At 34.2% G+C, this 21,833-nt stretch overlaps 2 protein-coding genes across 2 annotated transcripts in view; both read right to left on the reverse strand.

Moving 5' to 3' along the window:
- LOC131155035 (uncharacterized) overlaps window positions 1-21,833 on the reverse strand; it is a 389,116-nt gene that overhangs the window by 195,378 nt on the left and 171,905 nt on the right. The gene's annotated exons all lie outside the window — the stretch shown is intronic.
- Window positions 36-21,795, reverse strand: LOC131155034 (outer envelope pore protein 16-4, chloroplastic). The gene is made up of 6 exons (XM_058107928.1): window positions 21,640-21,795; window positions 21,488-21,539; window positions 21,189-21,220; window positions 21,000-21,033; window positions 18,533-18,600; window positions 36-458 (listed from the first exon to the last, which is right to left on the reverse strand). Exons 1-6 carry the CDS (start codon window positions 21,709-21,711, stop codon window positions 324-326), a joined length of 393 nt encoding a protein of 130 aa, XP_057963911.1. The 5' UTR covers window positions 21,712-21,795; the 3' UTR covers window positions 36-323.

Genomic DNA, 21,833 nt, shown 5'->3' on the forward strand with positions numbered 1-21,833 from the left:
CACAATAGTAGTTACCCTTACGTAAGCATCACAGATTTCAGAAAAGTAATTCCATAGTTTTTAATGCTGAACCACAATGCTCAAATGGCACGGTTTTGATGCAAGAGAGCAATCCTTAATAATCCTCAACATTGATAGAGACAAACAAAATCTTCTTTAATTCAAGCACCTTGACACAATAAACAGGAGAAAAAATGTAATCCTAGTCTAAAGTAATGCCGGATACAAAAAACAAATGGGAGAGATGCAGATGAAGGGTTGGGGGGGAACAGGAGGGTGAGGATCACCTTGTTCCTTCAGCTAAGGCTATAACGGGAGGTAATTCAAATTCTTCCAAAGTAGTCTGCGGCAGCACTAAAAGCTGAAACCAGACAAGCCATCCCCACACCCTGCTTCCAGCTTCGGCACCTGGCAGCAACAGCTGCCCCGACTACAGAACCTGCAATCATACCATTCACCTGAAAGAAGAAATTAACTTGCACATTATTTATTCATGGATTCTTGACAAATTATCAATATGTCAAACAACCAAGCAGACAAGAAAAACATTTCCAAGAACAGCAAAAAAGAAATTTCCTGTCAGTCTGATAACAGATTCAATCATGCCATATTGTCTACAAAAAAACCTCATAGCAAGTTTAGCCTGATGAACAGATATACCTAAAAGAATGTCCCACCACTGGGGTTTTCAACATCAATGTCTCAGAGATATTCACAACAACACCAGATTAGTGGTTGGAGAAAGAGAGAGGGGGCGAGGGGATGAGGGGAGGGGAATGGCCAAGTGTTGTCCATTTTCAATGAGCTGGTGATTCATGCGGATCTAGGCATCTTGCTCAACTATGTAAAGTTGTGGATCATAATTAAGCTCATCAGACAGTCATTCCACAAAATTTTAACCCCATCTGATGTCCATCTTTCTTGATTCTTCGAGTGCGAGTTCCTGACTTTCTGTAGGCTAATGCTGTGTTTACTTGGTCTGTAGTGGGAATCACTCAGTGGCTGATCGTATCAATAGACTTGTGTTGCAGTAAGTGAGAGGACATTTTCCTTAGTCAGGAGATTCTTGTTAGTCCAGACTGATCATTTTCCCCTAATCTAGGATTTGTCTAAAGGATAGGTGGGGTCCCACTCTGTTCTGTTTTGAGAATATGTGGCTTACTCCTCCCGTTTTCCAGTCCTTCATTGAGTAATTTTGGAGGAAATGTTCGTCTATGGGATGTGAGGGTTTTCAGTTCATTACGAGGTTAAAATTGCTTAAATCAGCCTTGAAGAAATGGGATGCAAAGGTTTTAAGGAAGTGAGGATTAAGATGACTAGTATTTTAAAGGAGTTGGAGAATATTGATTTTTAGGAGGATTTTGATAATATTTCAGAGAGTTGGTCTCTAGGAGAATGAATCTGAAAAAGGAATTGGAGAAGCGGTCGTTGAAGGGGATTGCAGTACTAAGTTTTGTTCCTGGGATAGTCATGGCAGGCAAAGGAAAAAAGTGATGTACGAATTGGAGACCAGCAGAGGAATTGTTCTCAAAGATCAGAAGGTCAATGTGGAGGAGGTTACTAGTTATACATAGGAATCTTTATTCAATGGAGAACTTTTACATTGTCCTATGATTGAAAGATTGCATTGGTGCGGAGAGGCTTTTTGTAGATAAGGTTAAGAGGGCTGTGTTTGGCATGGACAGAGAGAAAGCACCAGGGCCAGATGAGTTTAATTTTGTTTGTTTTTGTTTTTTTCTTTTCTTTTTTTTCAGCACTGCTGGGATGTGGTTAGACACTTAGATCTGACCTGATGAAAGTGTTTCAGGAGTTTATGCAAATGGAGTGATCCCTAACGATATGAATTCCACTTCCATTACTTTAGTTCCTCCGAAAGGATTTTTTTTTTTTTTTTCATTATAAAAGAAACTATATTAGATAGGGAAGAAAGAAGGTACAACGTGCGGGGACAAGGAGTCTACAAAAAAAAAACAGGAAAAAAAAAAAAACTGAAGATCACACCATGAAACTAGACAAAATCAACCAAGAAAACCCCTTTTTAGACCCTTTCTATCATAATTTACCGAACTCTTCAAACTTGCTAATTCTCTTTGACCCTTCAATTTACAATTTTTGCCACCATCCAAGCGAACCTCTCCTCCAGTATCAACTTTAAATCCAGCTTATCCAAAAGATCTTGGGCTTTAAATCCTCCTAGCTAATTTCTTCGACAGGAGTAGGCAATATTCCATCCCTACAGTGTGAATTATTGATTAAACCATCATTTTCAAAAATAGACACTCTCTCCAAACCTTCCAACAGGGCAGGATAAACATAAGATAAATCCCCTACTTCATCGCAATAATCATAAGCATACCCATATTGTTTCCAAATCTCATCCAACAATAACCCCCCACCATGGTCAAATTCACTCAAATCATCACTTTCTATATCCAAGATATCCCCTCATTTCTTAACCTCCTTTTCTTTCCTTTCCCTATTGTTGCACCCGACCTCCTTCTTTGTAAGAGAGTCTTCCACTATGCTAAATTCTCCTCTAGAGTCTCTCCTTAAAAAGCTTTGTCCCAGTTCCACTTTCAGCCGATTAGCTAGATGAGGAGTGTTTATAAGATTATTGTGAAAGTCCTTCCTGATAGACTTAGAGAAGTGGAAGAGGTTACTGTTTCTCATTCCCAGTGAGCTTCTGTCAGAGGCAGACAAATTTTAGATCCTGTTTTGGTGGCCAACTAGGTTGTTGGAGAGACTAAGAGGAGTAAGAAGAAAGGTTCAGTGTTTAATTAGATTTTGAGAAGGCTTAAGATATGTTGAGTTGGAGCTTCTAAGATAGAATTTTAATTAGGGAGGCTTGTGGTGCAAAATGGATAGGGTAGATTATGGATTATCTTTCTAAAACTTTTTTGGTGATTATTAGTGTTGAGCCCAAGACTTATTTTTCTGCTTCTAAGATGGTGAGACAAGGGAATCCTCTATCCCTTTTCCTTTTGATTTTGGGTGTTGAGTAGGATGATTGATATGGCAGTTGTTAGAGGTTTTGGTTAGGGCATGACAGTGGACTGGAATGCACTGGTTGTATCACACTAGGAGTTTGCAGATGACACTATATTCTTTTTGTCGACTGATAGGTCCTCCTTTTGTAATTTACTTATTGTTCTGCAGGTTTTTGAGTTGGTCTTGGGTCTTAAGGTTAGTTTGGGTAAGTATGGTTTAGGGGCTCTTAATTTTTGTCTGCTAGCTTTGCTAGGCTTGTGGGCCTTTGACTTATTTGGGAGTTCCTTCAGCTGATACTTGGTGAGATTTGGGGATCTGGTGGTTGCTAAGTTTTCCAAATGTCTGGAAAATGGTTATTGTGCTTCCCTTTGAAAATTAATTCTCTTTGGCATAGAGTAATCAAGAACAAACTTGCCCCCACAAACAAGTGGGTGGGATACTAATACTAGAGTACAAGTGACTAGTGAAAGCCCATGAAGATTCATTTCACAGGTATTTCCCTTTTTCCTTCCTTGTACTAAATTTAAAGTGGGAGATGGTTGTCGAGTTCATCTTTGGGAAGATCTTTGGTTAGGAGAGCAGTGTTTTTCAGTTGCCTTTCCGATGTAGGACAACAACAGAGAAAGAGAGACTTAAGGGAGAGAGAAAGAAAGAGGATTAGAAGAAGGGAGAAAAAGAGAGGGACAGCATGACAGAACAGAAATTAGAGACAGAACAATAGAAAGAGAACATAGAAACAGAAAGAGGGTAAGGGAGGAAGGAGAAGGAAGAAGAAAATGGAGGTGGAAGAATAAGAATAAGAAGAGAAACAGACATGAGTGGGGAGAGAGAGACTACTGTGAGGGAGAGGAGGGGTGGGGGGAAGGGAGGGAACGTGAGACTATTACTCATTCAAAAGTTGCTCATTCTTACATCATAATTCTATATCTATAGGCAACTAAGAAACTCAAAATATAAATCTATAAAAAAAAGCTAATAATCTCAAAACAATCAAAAATCATAGATAACCACAAAATAATTGAAATCAGTGAAATAAACAAACATTCCAAAACTAAAATAAAATACTTAATTTTTAAATCATCAAAAAAAAAAAAAATATTGCTTAGAACTATTCGCAAGCAATCCTTCACCACTTTCCTTCACCTTTTCATTTCTCGTATATCATAATCACCTATTTCTTCTTCTTTAAGTGTGGTCAATGGCCTTGTTTCTTGGGAATCTGGGATTTCCATATTTGTAGATATCTTAATGAAAGGGAAGCGGAGGAGCTTTCTTCTTTTCTTTGTTTTTGGATTCTTTTCATTCTTGGGGATGTTAGAGTTTGAACTTTGGATGTTTTGGTGTTTTCTTTTGCAGTTCTTTTATATTCACTTGACTCAATCCTCACACTTTCATTCCTCTTGCTAATTACCTAAAAAAAGCTAGGTGCTGATTTAGTTGTGTAAAACAGTTTTCATTTTCCATTTTAGTTTTCCAAAGACCTACAAAAAAATTGGCTAATTTTTCAGTTGTATAACATCAGTATAAAAAAATGAAAAAAGTAAAAGTTTTGGCATTATTTTGTGGAAATAGTTTTGTTTTCCACTTCTAATTGTTCATATAATTACAAAAAAATGCCACTTGGTTTTCTAATTTTCTAAATTTATACAAGAGTTGGAAGCATCTTTTTATTATTTTCTAGATTTCTAATTCCTTACCCTTTATTTGGGAGAATGAAATTTGGGTCCACAATTTGTATGGATTTAGATAAAATATATTATAAAATTGAATTGAATTTCTTCCACATCTACACAAATCTAAACCCAAGTCCAAAAACCCATGCCCCTAAACACTACCTTATGCAATTGTTGGGAAATCAAAAAGCTAGTTATCTTCTTTGTAATTATTTCGAAATCTAGAAATAAAAAAAAGAAAAATTATTTTGCAGAACTAAACAAACCCTTTAATACAAATCTTGAAAATTTTAAAATATGCTGCATTTTTTAAAATTCTTTGGAAAACGAAAAATGGAAAATGAGAAATCAGAAACTGTTTTCCATAACTAAATGGGCCCTAAGGGCAGGTTTAGTTAGAGCCCATTTGGCTAAGAATTCAAAAATGAGATTTAATATTGTTGTTTTCGAAAATGAAAACAAGGGACTGTGCATGTACTTTTTATACTCAAAAACCTCTTTGGTACGCTGTTTTCAAAATTGTTCTCAAAAATGAAATCAGTGCAATTGCATTTGATTAAAGTTCACCCAACACCCATGTGACAATTTGTTAATAAAATAAGAATAATAATAATTATCATTATTTAGTATTATATTTATTATCATTATTGCTATTATTATTTAAAAAACAGGTCATACACCATACCTGTGTCTTCATTGCCTAAAAACAAAACTATGCCCAAAAACACAAAAAACTTTATAAGATCATGTTGGCCTCACAAGGCTTAACATCCTATTTTCATGCTAACAAACAAAATAAACTTAACATATTTAGTTGAGTAATGATATTTCAGGACTCACAAGGATCAAGCATGTAAATGCAAGGTCAAGGATCCATTGCAAGCTTATACTTCAAAGAAGGATGATCATATGAAGCTTAAAGCATGGATTTCAAGATGATATTTTAAAGCTTGAAAAATATGAGAGAAAGCTTAAAAGTATATCAAAGCTTGAAGAAAAGCAAGAGAGGCAAAAGAAAGTAAAGCAAGAGAGTTCAAAGAAAAGACAAGCATGAAGACTCAAGCGCCAAGAATGTTCAAAGTCCTAGAAGTCTTTATGTAAGTGCTTCATATTTTTAAATATCTTTTGAAATGTTTTTGAAGTTCTTTTAGGGTTGAATAAAGACTTAGAGATTTTTAAAACCCTGAAAAAATATTTTTGACAAGTTACATTTTAAGTCTTTCAAATAACAAAAGAGTTTAAAAATAAAAAAATGAAAGTTTTTTAGAACATGAAACTGGTCAGCCGACTGACCAATACAAACTAAGATTGGCCAGCCGACTAAGTCACTGACAAACACCAAGAATGAGTAACTACCTAGCCGACTGACAGTTTGAACTAAGATCAGTCAGTCGACTGACAAGCCCAATCGACTGATCATATTGAACATGGTTGAGTCAGCCAATTTATTGGAATTAATTTTTGGACAAACAGAATGGTGTCAGCCGCCCGTTTAGCCGACTGACACTATGAAATGAACTATCCAGTCGCCTGTCCAGCTGACTGACTCCATGGGAATTTGAATTTTAAACTTCAACGGGAAAATTTTAAAAATTACTTTTTCAAATGTGAACGTTATAAAAACTTGGTGGACGCTCCAAGTAACTTGGAGAACAACGAAACTAATCCTAATAAGTCTATAAATACTCCCTTAATCCCAAGAAATTAATCACCAAGCAATCACACAGCATTCTTGTATTCAAACTCTCAATCTCTCTTAAAGTTCTCTATTGCTCATACTCCATCTCGGAGAAATCTTTTAAATTGCTGCTGAATCACAAGTCTACGGTTCTAATACTGAGTTTTCTCAATTACTAAAGAACCTTTGGTGATATCTTTACTTGAACTTCAATTCTATTTCATATTGATATTTAAATTTTTGAAGTACATAGTGCTGAATTTTGTACTAATCTGCTCTGTTTTGAAAGTGTTCTTGTACGTAGTGTTTACTTCATATTTTTTGTAGTTCTTGAACGATTCAAGGTGTTTTGATCGTTGACCAAGCGTGAGCTATCGCTTGGAGAGGTGCAACTCTAACCTAATTGAAGGAGTGACCGAGTGAGGGGTATCACTTAGAGAGGCGGACTCCAGCCCATTGGAGGAGTGCGTAACGGTGTTGTTCCACCCGGAAAAGAACTGATATAGTGGAATCCTTTGGTGGTTTGACAAAGGCGAGGACGTAGGCTAGGGAAAAGCCGAACCTCGTAAAAACCCAGTGTCACTCTCTTTACTTTCAGCATATATAAACTGCGTGGATATTTTAAATTCCTTAATCATATACACTAAGTGGATTAGATATTAAATAAACTTAAGCTTAATTTGTTTTTTGGATTGCGGAAACCGAAAGGGAGTACGTTGATTGATCAATAAGTTGCGGAAATCATAAGGGAGTACGTTAGTTGATTCAACACCCAAAGACTTATTAACTGAGAGTTTGTTTAAAGTCTAAATTCTTGGAAATAGTATTGTGATTCATATTGAGAAATCAATTATCCATAGGGCTTGCATTAACCATAGGGCTTAAATCAATTTCATAAACACAGGGCTGCAAAAGCTGAAAATTGGTACAGTGCTGAATATTGAATTTTGTCGATTGAACACTTTGGTTGATTGTTTGGCTGAACGTTTAAGTTTTAAATTGCTTGAGTTGTGTTTGTGATTAGTTGTGGATTAAGAAGTAAAAATTTTGGCTGTACTGCAGAAATAACAAGAGGTTAAGAATTTACAAAAAGAATTAAAAGAAAATTTTTAATAACTCAATTCACCACCCCCCCCCCCCCTCTTAGGACTACACCTTGGTTTACAATTGGTACGAAAGCGGGGTTATAACAAATCCTAACAAATAGTTATATAAAGATCTTAATGGCTCACATAGGCGTAGCACCCTTTAAAGAGGGTCAATCCTCAACTAGGCCACCTATCTTTTGTGGTTTAAATTATACATTTTGGAAACAAAGGATGAGAATATATCTACAAACCATAGATTGGAAAGCTTGGATGGTGTCACACATGGTGACTTAATTCCTACTAAAGTAGTAGATGGCAAGGAAATACCCAAAGAAGAAAAAGAATGGACCGACAATGACCATAGGATGTTACAAGTAAATTCAAGTGCTATGAATGCATTGTATTGTGCCCTAGATATAAATGAATTCAATAGTGTCATGGCTTGCAGATCAGCCAAAGAGATTTGGGATAAATTAGAAGTTACTTATGAAGGAACCATTGATGTGAGAGATGGTAGAATAGACATGCTCACAAACGAGTATGAAGCATTTAAGATGAACCCGGATGAATCAATTACAAACATGTACACTAAGTTCACCCACATAATTAACTCCCTCAATGCCTTAGGAAAAACATACACCACCTATGAAATGATTAGAAAATTTCTTAGAGGGCTGCCACCTATATGGAAACCAAAAGCTGCTGCAATAACGGAAGGAAAAAATTTTAAAAATACCTCCTTAGATGAACTTATAGGTTCTCTCCACAAATATGAAATGGCAACGAATAAAAGAAGTGGAAAAACTAAAGCCCAAGAATCCATAGCCTTTAAAACATCAAAAGAAAACTCTAGTCATAGTAAAGAAGAAATGGATGAAAATGAATTAGCCTATATATCCAAGAAGCGAGCAAGAATTCTTAGAAGAAAGAACAAATTCAAAAGAAGAATCCAAAACTCTGAATCAGATGAAGAAGAAACCAATACAAAGAAATCAAAGAATAAAATCCTCACATGTTATAATTGCAAGAAAGATGGACACATAAAACCGGAATGTCCACTATTTAAAAAAGATTCTAAAAATAAAAAGAAAAAGACAATGAAAGTCACTACTTGGGATAATTTAAGTACAAGTAGTTCCGATAATGAATCAAGTGATCAAGAAGTTACTTATACTTGTTCTATGGCATGGGACGATGATGAAGAACAAAGCTCTTCATCCAAATCGGTCAATGGTTATAATAGTAATTCATCAAATGAATCCAATGATGAAAGCATGTCATCTTATGAAGAACTTCAAAATGATTTACTCAAGATACATAAGATGTTAGTTAATGTGACTAAACAATATACATCATTGAAAAACAAGAATAAAGAAGTGATGAAAGAATTAGAGTCTAAAAATCTTGCTGAAAAAGAAAAGGATTTGAAAATCAAGAAATTAGAAAACAAAAATGAAAAATTAATGAAAGAATTAGAAGACTTAAGATCCCAATCCTCTATAGAAAAAGAGAAAGATCTATATATTTCTGAATTAGAGAATAAAATCAGCAAAATATCTCAAAATCAAGAAAATGGCAATAGTATACAAAATTCAGAAATTTATGATCTTAAGAAAGAAATTGAGTTTCAAACCAAAATCATTTACAATTTCACTAAAGGAAAAGAAAATTTTGACAAAATGATTGGCTCACAAAGAATGTCTTTAAATAAAGAAGGCATAGGATTCAATGGAATTGAAAATAAAAAGAAAAAGAGTCTTTACATGAGATACTTTACAAAAGAATCTAAAGACTATGCTAGCACCTCTTCAAATGCTTACACTCACACCACATGCTTCCTATGTAAGAAAAAGGGACATATAAAGTTTGAATGTCCATTAAAAAGAAAAGGTGTGAAAACAAAACAAGTTTGGAGAATTAAAGAAGCATCACTTGTTAAACCATCCAGACCCAAGAAAGTATAGGTACAAAGATGAAATACTATGTCCTTCAATTTCAATTGATATCAAATCTATGAAAAATCATACAAGGCTTAAATTAGAAAGTATTAAGATATATGAAGTTTGGATATTTATATGAAATCAAAAGAAAAGAAAATTTGAAGCAAATAGAGCTTATTGATAAAGAAGAGAACTTGGCAGAAAAATTGTGAAAGAAAGGATAGGTCAGCCGATAGAACATAAGCTCAGCTGACTGACCATAAGCTCAGCCGACTGACTAAAGGTAAAATTTTTAAACAAGTTTGAAATGAAATACTTGAGCAACATAAGAAGAATCTAAGCAGAAGTGCAGTACAATACACATGATAATGATATATTTCATGCTTATATGATATGCTATATGCTACATGTGTGTATCTTGAAATTGGTATCTTGAAATCTTTAAAGACAATGAAAATATTAATGATTTATGGCTCACTATACTTTGAAAATCTGAGCATAAAGTTATTAAGCATAATTATATCCATGAGCATGTTATGACATTGATATGATATTGGTAATTGATATTAGTATCCTTGAGCACATACATAATATGAATCAATGTTTGAAACATGGGATGATAATTTTAAAAACATAATTGGTATCAAATCTAAATGTATTAAATTCAGGAGGAGCCATATGACTCATTGCTTATACTATGTTTTGTTTTTCCCTAATTTTTAAATTGGTATCATGAATTATTTTTTAATTGGTATCATAAATTTTCAATTAGTATTATTCTTTAATGTTTCAAATTGGTATCACAAATTCAAAAGTTCAATTGGTATCATATGCTTGATATGCATACTTGATATTCATGGGCTCAAAATATGATTTATTTTTTATATCTTACTCTTTTTTATTGATGTCAAAAGGGGGAGAAGTTTTGAACAAAAATTGAGCATGGTATTAAAAATGTTTTGTATGATATATGTATCAAAAGGGGGAGAAGTATTTGAACTTGAATGATATTGTATAATATTGAAATTGGTATTGATATTGATCTTGAAATTACAAATATTATTAAGATTATGCTTATTATAAGGGGGAGTCTTTTTAAGGCTTACTCAAATTTTTGCTCATTGTTTGTCATCATCAAAAAGGGGGAGATTGTTGGCCTTACAAGGCTTAACATCCTATTTTGATGCTAACAAACAAGAGAAACTTAACATATTTGGTTGAGTAATGATATTTAAAGACTCAAAAGGATCAAGCATGTAAATGCAAGGTCAAGGATCCATTGCAAGCTTATATTTCAAAAAAGGATGATCACATGAAACTTAAAGCATGGATTTCAAGATGATATTTTAAAACTTGAAGAATATGAGAGAAAGCTTAAAAGTATATCAAAGCTTGAAGAAAAGCAAGAGAGACAAAAGAAAACAAAGCAAGAGAACTCAAAGAAAAGACGAGCATGAAGACTTAAGTGCCAAGAATGTTCAAAGTCCTAGAAGTCTTTATGTAAGTGCTTCATATTTTTAAATATCTTTTGAAATAATTTTGAAACTCTTTTAGGGTTGAATAAAGACTTAGAGACCAGATTTTTAAAACTCTGGAAAATGTTTTTAACAAGTTACATTTAAGTCTTTCAAATAACAAAAGAGTTTAACAATAAAAAAAAAATAAAAAAAGTTTTTCAGAAAATGATCTTGGTCAGCCGACTAACTAGAACACACTAAGATTGGCTAGCCGACTGACAAACACCAAGAATGAATAACTGCCCAGCCGACTGACAGTTTGAACTGAGATAAGTCAGCTAACTGACAAGCCCAGCCGACTGATCATTTTGAACGTGGTTGAGTCAACCGACTGACAATTTATTGGAATTAATTTTTGGACAAACAGAATGGTGTCAACCGTCCATCCAACCGAGTGACACTATGAAATGAACTACCCAGTCACCTGTCCAGCCGACTAACTCCACGGGAATTTGAATTTTAAACTTCAACGGGAAAATTTTAAAAATTAGTTTTTCAAATGTGAACGTTATAAAAACTTGGAGGACACTCCAAGTAACTTGGGGAACAAGGAAACTAATCCTAATAAGTCTATATACTCCCTTAATCCCAAGAAATTAATCACCAAGCAATCACACAACATTCTTGTATTCAAATTCTCAATTTCTCTCAAAGTTCTCTATTGCTCATACTCCATCTGGGAGAAATCTTCTAAATTGCAGCAAAATCACAAGTCTACGGTTCTAATACTGAGTTTTCTCAATAACTAAAGAACCCTTGGTGATCTCTTTACTTGAACTTCAATTCTATTTCACATTGATATTTAAATTCTTGAAGTACATAGTGCTAAATTTTGTACTAATCTGCTCCGTTTTGAGAGTGTTCTTGAACGCAGTGTTTACTTTATATTTTTTGTAGTTCTTGGACGATTCAAGGTGTTTGCATCGTTGACCAAGCGTGGGCTATCGCTTGGAGAGGTGCAGCTCTAGCCTAATTGAAGGAGTAACCGAGTGAGGGGTATCACTTAGAGAGGTGGGCACTAGCCTATCGAAGAAGTGTGTAACGGCGTTATTCCGCTCAAAAAGGAACTGATATAGTGGAATCCTTTGGTGGTTTGCCAAAGGCGAGGATGGTTGAGGATAAGCCGAACCTCGTAAAAACCCAGTGTCACTCTCTTTCCTTTACTCTCTTTACTTTCAGTATATATAAACTGCGTGGATGTTTTAAATTCCTTAATCATATACACTATGTGGATTAGATATAAATAAACTTAAGCTTAATTTGTTTTTGGGATTGCGGAAACCGAAAGGGAGTACGTCGGTTGATCAATAAGTTGCGGAAACCGTAAGGAAGTACGTTAGTTGATTCAACACCCAAAGACTTATTAACTGAGAGTTTGTTTAAAGTCTAAATTCTTGGAAAGAGTATTGTGCTTCATATTGAGAAATCAATTATCCACAGGGCTTGCATTAACCACAGGGTTTAAATCAATTTCATAAACACATGGCTGCAAAAGCTGAGAATTGGTAAAGTGCTGAATATTGAATTTTGTGGGTTGAACACTTTGGTTAATTGTTTGGCTGAACATTTAAGTTTTAGATTGCTTGAGTTGTGTTTGTGATTAGTTGTGGATTAAGAGCTAAAGATTGGTTGTATTGCTGAAATAACAAGAGGTTAAGAATTTATGAAAAGAATTAAAGAAAATTTTTAATAATCCAATTCACTTCCCCCCCCCCCCCCCTCTTGGGACTACACCTTGGTTTTTAGATCATTTCCTAAAAACCCGTATTTTCTAAGGGTATTTTCAAATACATTTCTGAAAATGGAATTTTTGAATGCACTTAAATTAAACCAAATGTGATTTTTGTGTGTATTGTGTTTCTTTTTTCTTTTCTTTTTGGTTTTGCATCCTGTGTTTTAGAACACAAAAAATTGTGCTTGAAACCTTACCCAAACAAGCCCTTGAGGTTTTGAATACAATTTTTTGTATCCAGAAACACGAGATACAAATAATACACAAAAAAAGCATGTTTGGTAAAGTGTTTCCAAAAGACCATTTTAGGAAACAGATCAATAAACACTCCTAAAAATAAAAATATAGGTTTTCAAGAAATGATCTTAGGTAGCGTTTGGTTCACAATTGGAATCGGAATCAAAATTCATTGGAATTGGAAAGGAAATGCCAGATTCCTCTCTCGTATTTGGTTCGACACAAAATCGAAATCAAAATTGTATTATAGTATTTGATATATATAAACATAAGAGTTGAAAATAAGTCTGGTTAGTATAAAAAATCTATTCCATTAATTTAATATAAAATAATAATATTATAAATATAACTATTATATAATATTAATTTTTTACAATAAAATCATTTTGATAATTATGCACATGATTATACTTTGCATATTATATTTTATCATATTTTATTATTATTATTATTTTGTTTTAACTATATTTGTTAGAATTGGTGTAATCCCAAGGGGGGGTGAATTGGACATTTAAAACTTTTTAGCTAATTTAAAACATTTTGCCAATTCACCACATGTCACATCCCGTTTAACATTGAACGCGTGTATGTAAAATGATTACGCTATTGGTTTAAGCATACACGTGTATCTCATTCAATGTAAATGTGTGCATGCAACTGAATATAATAGTAAACAAATAGACATACACATACTGAATTTAAAGTGCAGTAATTTAAATGAGATAGGGAAGAGAGACACACGATTTGTTATCGAGGTTCGGCCAAAACCAGCCCACATCCCCACCTTGGGCTTACTCCCAAGGATACCACTATACCTGCTCACTTAACCAGGCGGAGCAAAAGCCTTTTACATCCTCTCCTTACGGGGCGAGGAAAAACCCCAGCTCAATTATTAGGCTGAGCCAAACTAGTCTCACTTGCGGGACTGAGACTCCCCAGTTCAATTCCGGGCTGAACCGAACCGGTCTCACTTGCGGGGCTGAGACTCCCCAGTTCAATTCATGGGTTGAACCGAACCATTACATGAAAATAATTTTTGTACATGAAAATATGTTTCTGAAATACAAGCAAAGATGCACACACTAAGCTCATACAAATACACACTCCAATGATGTGAAATAATGCTCAGGGGAGTAAGGGTGTGTTTCTAAATAATTAATGCACAAATATATGTATGAAAATATGAGTATTATGTTCTCCTATAAAGATTTTGCAAATAAATAATGTTTGGAGAAACTAGGAGTTTTAAGCTCAAGGGTATTTGTGCAACAAATAATTTTTCTCCCAAAAATATTTACCAAAGAAATAACCGGGAGAAAAACCTAAGATATACTCAAAAAGATTTTCACAAATAAAGAACAAGTAAGAGTATATGCATACAAATAAAATGCCCAAAATAAAATACTCTCTTTAAAAATGATTTTGAGATAAAACAAGTGAGAGAGAGTGTTAGAGAGATTTTCTCCAAATATTTTGCCCCAAAAGAATGATTTAAACAATAAAAGGTATTTTGGGGGAACTTTGATTAACCAAGGATTAGAGAGAAGATTTATGTTAATCAAAGTTACTAATTTGGAGTAATGAGGGGGTATTTATAGAGTTTGTAGAAAATATGACCGTTAGGGATACAGAGGTCATTTTAGAAAAAGTTTAATGACGTTAAATTAAAATTAACCTCGTTTTAAAAAGTTAACCGCGGTAAAAATTCGAACCAACCCGAGAGCACCGGTCAACCAGAAATACTTTCGGTCGACCGAAGTTTATATGGCTCGGTCAACCGAGCCAATATTGAACTTCAGGGTCGGTCAACCAGGAAGGGCGATTTTTCTAAATTAGCGCAGTTCGGTCGACCAGGGTGAAAATGAACTAACTGGTCGGTCGATCGGAAGAGGGAATTTTTCAAAACAGCGAGGTACGGTCGACCGGGACATTTTGAACTGACAAGTTCGGTCGACCAGGTTGTTGGGGCATCTCCCGAGGACCCTCGGTCGACCAGGTCGTTGATATGCAATTTTAGCTCGGTCGACTAGGTGGTCAAAATGTTGACTTCCTAGGAGGTTCGGTCGACCGGGGCCATTTGAACTACAAGAGTTTGGTCGACCGAGACATGGTCAACCGTTGACTTGGACCTGGGTTCGGTCGACTGGGCTACAAATGAACTATGAGGGTCGGGCGACCGAAAGTGCAAAACTTGTGCATTTCGGTCTTATTTGAGCCAACGATCACCAAATTTCAAATGACCAAGTATGGGTATGCATAAGTAAGTGTCCTAAGGTCATTTCTAGGTCCTTTCGAAGACACCGAAAAAATCCGGTGTCGGTCGACCTTTTCATAAACTTCGTTCTAGTCCCGATTTTGACCCTAAGGCTATTCCAAAAACTTTGTATGATTTTGATCTATTTAAAAAAAAAGCTTTTGGTGAGATGTGCTGGTCCCTAGGGTCTATCTACAGTCGTTCTGAGCATTCAAACACACCATCCAGATGCATGCATTATTGCAGACCAGAGATATAAACTTAAATGCAATTACAAGTAAAACATAAATGTCTTCATTTTTTCTTTCTTCTTTTCCTCTTCAGACTTCATGGAAAGCTTGATCGTATAGTCTTTAAGTCCTGCAAGCTTCCATCGCTGTTTCCCTATGTGTGTGTTAAATTAATGGACCTGTTCACATGCTAAATACACACATAAGAAACATGTGCTTTGTCAGCATCAAAACAGGGATTAGACTCAAAAAGTCAACAATATTGTTAATATTATATTTTATCTTCTATTTTATAAGTATTATATTTTCATATGCAATTTATTAAATGTAAATAAAAATCACATATATTATAACACTATAACATAATTTATTATTTAATATAAAATAATAATAATAATAAAAAAAAAACAACCACCATAGCATTATATTTTATTACACAAATAGTATTTTATTCTTTTATGCATATTATATAATTTGCAAAATTTACTATTATATATTTGTATTAATGATATTAATAATATAATAAAACAACCACCATAGCATTATATATTATTACACAATAGTCTTTTATTCTTTTTTTTTTGCATATTATATAATTAAAAAAATTTACTATTATATATTTGTATTAATGATATTAATAATATTAATTTTATATTATTTTAAGGTTCTACATTATAATATAATAAATAAATAATCATGCCATATTTACATCATAGAATTTTATTATTATGTATTTATAATTGATGATAATAATAAATATTTTATTTTATTTTTAAGATTATAAATAATAGTGTAATAAATCAATAGTCATACCATAAGAATATTGTAATATTTTAACAGCTAATATTATTCTATTAATTCTTATATGTTATAATGTTATTATATATAATAAAAAATATTAATAATGATGGTTTAATATTTATAATAAAATATATAATAATATTTTAAATATTAATAATGATATCATAATATTAATATTAGTTTTTAAATTTATGTAATATATATTATATTATATTATATAAATTATCATATTATAATAAATATGATGTTTCCCAATAATCAAGATTTGATTCCAGAGTTAAAGTCAAGAATCAAAATATAAGTAAAAGGAGGAATCCCATCCCATTCCTGCATAGAATGGGAATCGGAAGAAGATTATCGTAAAACAAACGTTAGGAATGGGAATCAACCATTCCGATTCCTAGAGTTGATTCCCAATTACCAAACAACACCTAAAGATATTTTCATGCGATCATATACGATTTTTCACATGCAACGAAGACACAAATATAGGGCATAACCCATTTTTCAATAATAACAATGATAATGATAATACTAATAATGATAAAATTATTATTATCAACATTTATTATCAAATTTCTACTTGGATCAACCTTAATCAAACATAGTTCCACCATTTTTTTTTTCGAGAACAATTTCGAAAACAGTTAATCAAATGCATTTGAGTTTTTTAGTATAAAGATTACATGATACAATCCCTTGTTTTCATTTTCAAAAACGACAAGGAAATTCGTTTTTGAATCCTTAACAAAAAACAGGCGTATGATTCCTTCTGGTTAAGGCTTTTGTGTGGACGGTCATTCATAACGGGGTCAATGCCAACAATTTGTTGCACATAAGAAGGCCATATAAGGCTTTGTCTCCAGATGTGTGTAATGTGTTATGCTAGCGGTAGACACAGGCTCATATTTTCCTCCATTGTTGTGTGGCTTGGACTGTGTGGATCAAATTGTTGGTCTGTTTGGAGGGTGCTAGGTGTGTTCTATGCTCTAACCTCTTTGGAGGGTTTCTTATTGCCCATTTTAGAGGGTTTGGGAGGTATAAATATCTGAGGGCATTATGGTGCCATGCAGTTTTGTCTGTCTTATGGGGACTTCACTTGGAAAGAGATGCCCATACTTTCTAAAATCTTATTTTGCCTATTGATTTGATTTGGGATTGGATTGTGTTATTTGCTTCGCTGTGAGTTTATGCATTATGCTACTTTAGAAATGTGGGTTTTTCTAATAGCAACGCATATGGCTGACTTTGTTAGCTCAATACTGTTGTTTATGTCTTCTTCGTATTTATTGAATACTCTTTATATTTTTCTGTTTTGGTCAGGAGGAATTCTTATTCTCGTTGTACATTTTTCCTTCTTTTAATATAGTTTCTTTTCTATGAAAATTATTACGATATACTTGCCAAACCATCTCCCCATCAAACACACAACAAGATCCTTACCCTACCATGAAGGGTAGATGCTTCACATTAGATGATCCAACATAATCTTCATGTTGAATGAATCAAAGGATCATCCTATGTTCAATGCTCCAATGAAGACATCACATTGATGCTCCAATAGGTGCTCCATTACTAATGATATTATGAATGCTCTCAAATTTCCAAATCAATGCACAAAACCTCTTTTTCCTAGTTTTTTTATGAAGGATTCACAATCGAACCTATCATGCTCCATATCTAATCCACAACCATGTGACAAATGTATTTAAGCATAGAACACAAATTTGATATATAATAAAAAAAAAAATGCTTGGAATCGTAACACATTAACTCAATTTCACACAAAGCACAAAAATAAAGACTCCAAATACGGGCAAATGACCTCTCACATTTACTTCATTAGAAATAGTTAATCTCTTCTTTGAAAGATGAGTATGAGAAGAGGAATTTTGAATTTTACTTGCAAACTGAGGTCCCAACTTAAGATAGCTCCTAGCCTCCTATAATCTTTGAAACTCATACAACAACTCAAGAAAGATAGAGGAAGCCTAAATAAGGGATAGCACATATTGAAAGACCTATGATAATTTTGCATGGTACATTTTCCAGAATTTCAAAGAATCAAACACAACTTTTGCATGGAAAAGCAGAATAAATATAAGAAAGGATCTAAAATTCTCCTTAGACAACCTAAGCCAAAGAAAATATGATTCTAGACATATTTATAAATATCCCCTAGTGCTTCATTTCCTTAATAATTGAGAAGACCCCTCGTCTAGAAAGAGAAGCCCTAATTGTTTAATGAACATGAGAGCAAATCAAAGGGCACTACGTACATATATCATAAGTGTGTCCAATTTTCATGAACATTGTTAAAATATCAGCCAAATGTAAAGGGGTGAGAAAAAATTTATTGGAAAAAAAAAAAAAAAAAACCAACATATAACTAACCAGATCATCCTTCCTCCGATATCTTTTAAGCCCGCAGCGAGTGATGGAAAAAACTCCAGCAAAAAGTCCTAAAGATTAAGATAGAATAAGAATGCACATTGAAAAATTACAATGAGTCAAAAGCAACTAGTGGGCACCCACAACAGGCACAAAAAGATTTAGGCTTCAATACCAAACCTGTAAGGAACATATTCTTTCCCTGAAGGAAATATGGAACCAATCTGTATTACTTTGTGTTACACTCACACCTAACTCGTGAATTTGTTGCATACAATGCAAAGAGAGATGCCCCCAAGTAACACATGGTGAGCTTAGAAATTAGAATTCATTTTAGGTAAAGAACATGTCTTTTACTTCTAAGTCAAAAATTGAATCCAGATTCTAGACAAAAATGGGTGATTAGCGCTAAGAAATGAACTTAAACATGAATCAAGGACACTACAATGCAAGAGATGATACCTGAGTACGTAAATGTAAAATCAAAAAAAATGAAAAAGTAAAGATGGTGAAATCATGAAGTGCGAGGCTGAAACAAAACTTCAATACATCTTCTGCATGGATTCATTTAAAAAAAAAAGAAAAAACAGCAAAAGATTCATTAAATTACATGTACAGAAGTTTTAGGTGAAAAAAACAAGTTCCACATATAAGCACCTTTGAACAAATTATTGTCGCAGATGTTTTATCAAATCATACTTTCCAAGAGCATATTCTCATAAATTAATAAAATGATTTCTTCTTTAATTTTACTGGATTTGAGAAATGACGTCAACTTGAACTATATGTTGTAAAATAAAAGCAAAGTTACCTTCAATTCTCTTTTACTAACATATGGCTAAAAATGTCCCAGCATATTGCAACATATGCTTGCAGGAGAACTGCAGAACTATGTCTACACATTATAAAGAACACTTGCAAATAAATCTCAAATATCACCATAGAAATATTTTTCTTTAATAATACACCTACTTTGGTCATCACATCAACAACATTGGTTAAGAAATCAACGACTCCACTAACATCCCATGGAAAGCCCCCATTAACATTTTCACTCCCGCCATTTTTGGCAAATTAGGTCTGGTTGTCTCTTTAGAAGAGATTTAAACATTGCCTGGGAAACAAGTATTTTGATGGTGGGGAAAAAGGGGGGGGGGGGGGGGGGTGAATTCATTTTCTCAATCAAAAAGAAGTAATTGAAAAAGCTCAAAGCTCCCATGTACATCTGTATGATGGCTTTTATTACTTTTGTATCAAATAATAAGCATCTATAATGAAGTGTTAATGCCACAAGCATAGGTATAGCTGCTTATTCAATTAATGCCTATAATATTCTAATCCTTTATGGACCTTTCTTGTGACACTTCTCTTTTTTCCCCCACCCCTAGGCTATTTTTATAAAAAAATTTCTAAAATCTCAAATAAGCACTGCATCATGGAAGTGGAGTTCTCAGCGGCCAAAAGGAATCACACTTACCAAAATCTTCCTAAGAGTTAAGGAGTCACACTCACGCAGTGGCAAGACTACACCAAGTTCAACCCATTCGTACTCATCCTTATCCAAGGAAACACTCAAGTGTCTAACCAAGCAGTCTTCAAGTCTCACGGCTCGGCTCGACAGCCCTTGAACCAACTAAGGTCATCACTAATGAACTCGAACTCGAAAAATAAGGGAAATAACTCACATTCCATCAATATTGAGGGTAACTCTAATTCCCACAGCACAACTTGGGTCTTAAATGACAAGCCCAACTATATAACCAACGACTAAGAAGGACATACACCCAAACCTCCAAACCAAGAGTCTCACGAGATCCCATTCCCAAATGGATTGCCCGTGGGGCTCCCAATCCCACGCGGAAGCCTAAGACACCCCTCAAGGATGTCAAGAGTCTGCGCCTAAGCGCTCCTCGGGGTGTTCACTTAGTACCCATCAGGGTACTGAGGGAGGTAGGCCGCTCACCTGGTTTTCCCTAAAATCATGTCTTTGAAGTATTCTTGATCACATACAAGTAACCACCAAGGATCTAATGATCGTACATCTTATATTCGAGAACACCGCCATCAGAACTATCTAGACCAACCATGATGTAACAAAGACATACTGAAACCATCCCTGCGACAACAGCACAATTGCATCCAGGTTAACCGACCCTCCCTTCAAGTCAATGATTATACACGAAATTACCAAAACCATGCATTAGGGTTGCAAAACTATAAGACTCTAATACATTGCACATTTCTTTCCTGCAATGAGTGTTCAAATTTTCCTTGTTAATATCACCAATTCAGATTTGGATGCTATTGGTATATGCCCAACAATAGTCCTTAACATTTACGTAGCATCCAAAAAAAATTTGAGAAATTTCCATGGACATTGTAGCAGTGAACTTGTACCAATACTTCTGTGCCTAACAAATACAGTTCAAACTGAATTCTCTAAAACACAATTCAAGATCATTTCAATTACCGCATTGAAGACCAAAACCACCAACTGACTTTGCCTGCATATCAGATTAAGACAGCGTTTCACAATCAGAATAAAGCACAGAACTGAATGAGAAAATTACATACAAACAGACACCAAAAGAAAGACGGCACGACAACATTTCAATTTTTGGGTTAAAAAAGCATGAGAATTATAAACCAACAATCTCACCACAAAAGCTGCCCGAGCTACGCCCTTAAGACCTACACTTGAAACAGAAAAAAAGGGAAAAAAAAAACAGTATAATACAATAATCACAAACTGAGTAAATAAGAACCATATCGATCAATGAAAAATAGCGGCGGGAAAGGATCTTCCCTGTGTTCGGGAGAATGGATTTCAAGATTGAATGAAAAATTATGAGAATTTGACCAAATGGCAATACAAAATTACATTGAGTACAAATTCAAACTCAAAGCTCCAATTCTATGCTCTATAGCATACTCAAGAATTTTTAAAATCAATATTACCTATTTTGCGGGATTCATACGGACCTATACATAGTCCCCAGATTAAACCAGCCTGAAATAGAGATCGTTTGGGAGGATTTAGTTTAATTAAGCAAATTAATGGTTGAAATAGTGAAGTGGAGAGGAATAAAATACTGAAGATTTATCGTCACCGTGCCGATTCGAATGGTGGATTCGACGGCGAGGGAAGAGCAGGGAACGTCGCCGTGGATTTTTTCGTCCATCCTGAAGGAAAGGAAAATTAGGACAAAAAGTTTGCTTCGAAAATAAGAGAAGGAAGATATGAGGACTAAACTTAATTTCCTATATATTTTTCTTGACTATAAAATATTATCAAAAATAAAAA

The sequence above is a fragment of the Malania oleifera genome, chromosome 5, assembly GCF_029873635.1.
Source record: "Malania oleifera isolate guangnan ecotype guangnan chromosome 5, ASM2987363v1, whole genome shotgun sequence".
Taxonomy (NCBI): Eukaryota; Viridiplantae; Streptophyta; class Magnoliopsida; order Santalales; family Ximeniaceae; genus Malania; species Malania oleifera.

Coding starts and splice junctions, on each gene's coding strand:
- LOC131155034 (XM_058107928.1), bottom strand. CDS start 21,711: ATGGACGAAAAAATCCACGGCGACGTTCCCTGCTCTTCCCTCGCCGTC. Junction 21,221..21,487: donor GTATGAATCCCGCAAAATAG/GTAATATTGATT, acceptor TTTCAAGTGTAG/GTCTTAAGGGCGTAGCTCGG. Junction 18,601..20,999: donor TGGTTTTGGTCTTCAATGCG/GTAATTGAAATG, acceptor CTTAATCTTTAG/GACTTTTTGCTGGAGTTTTT.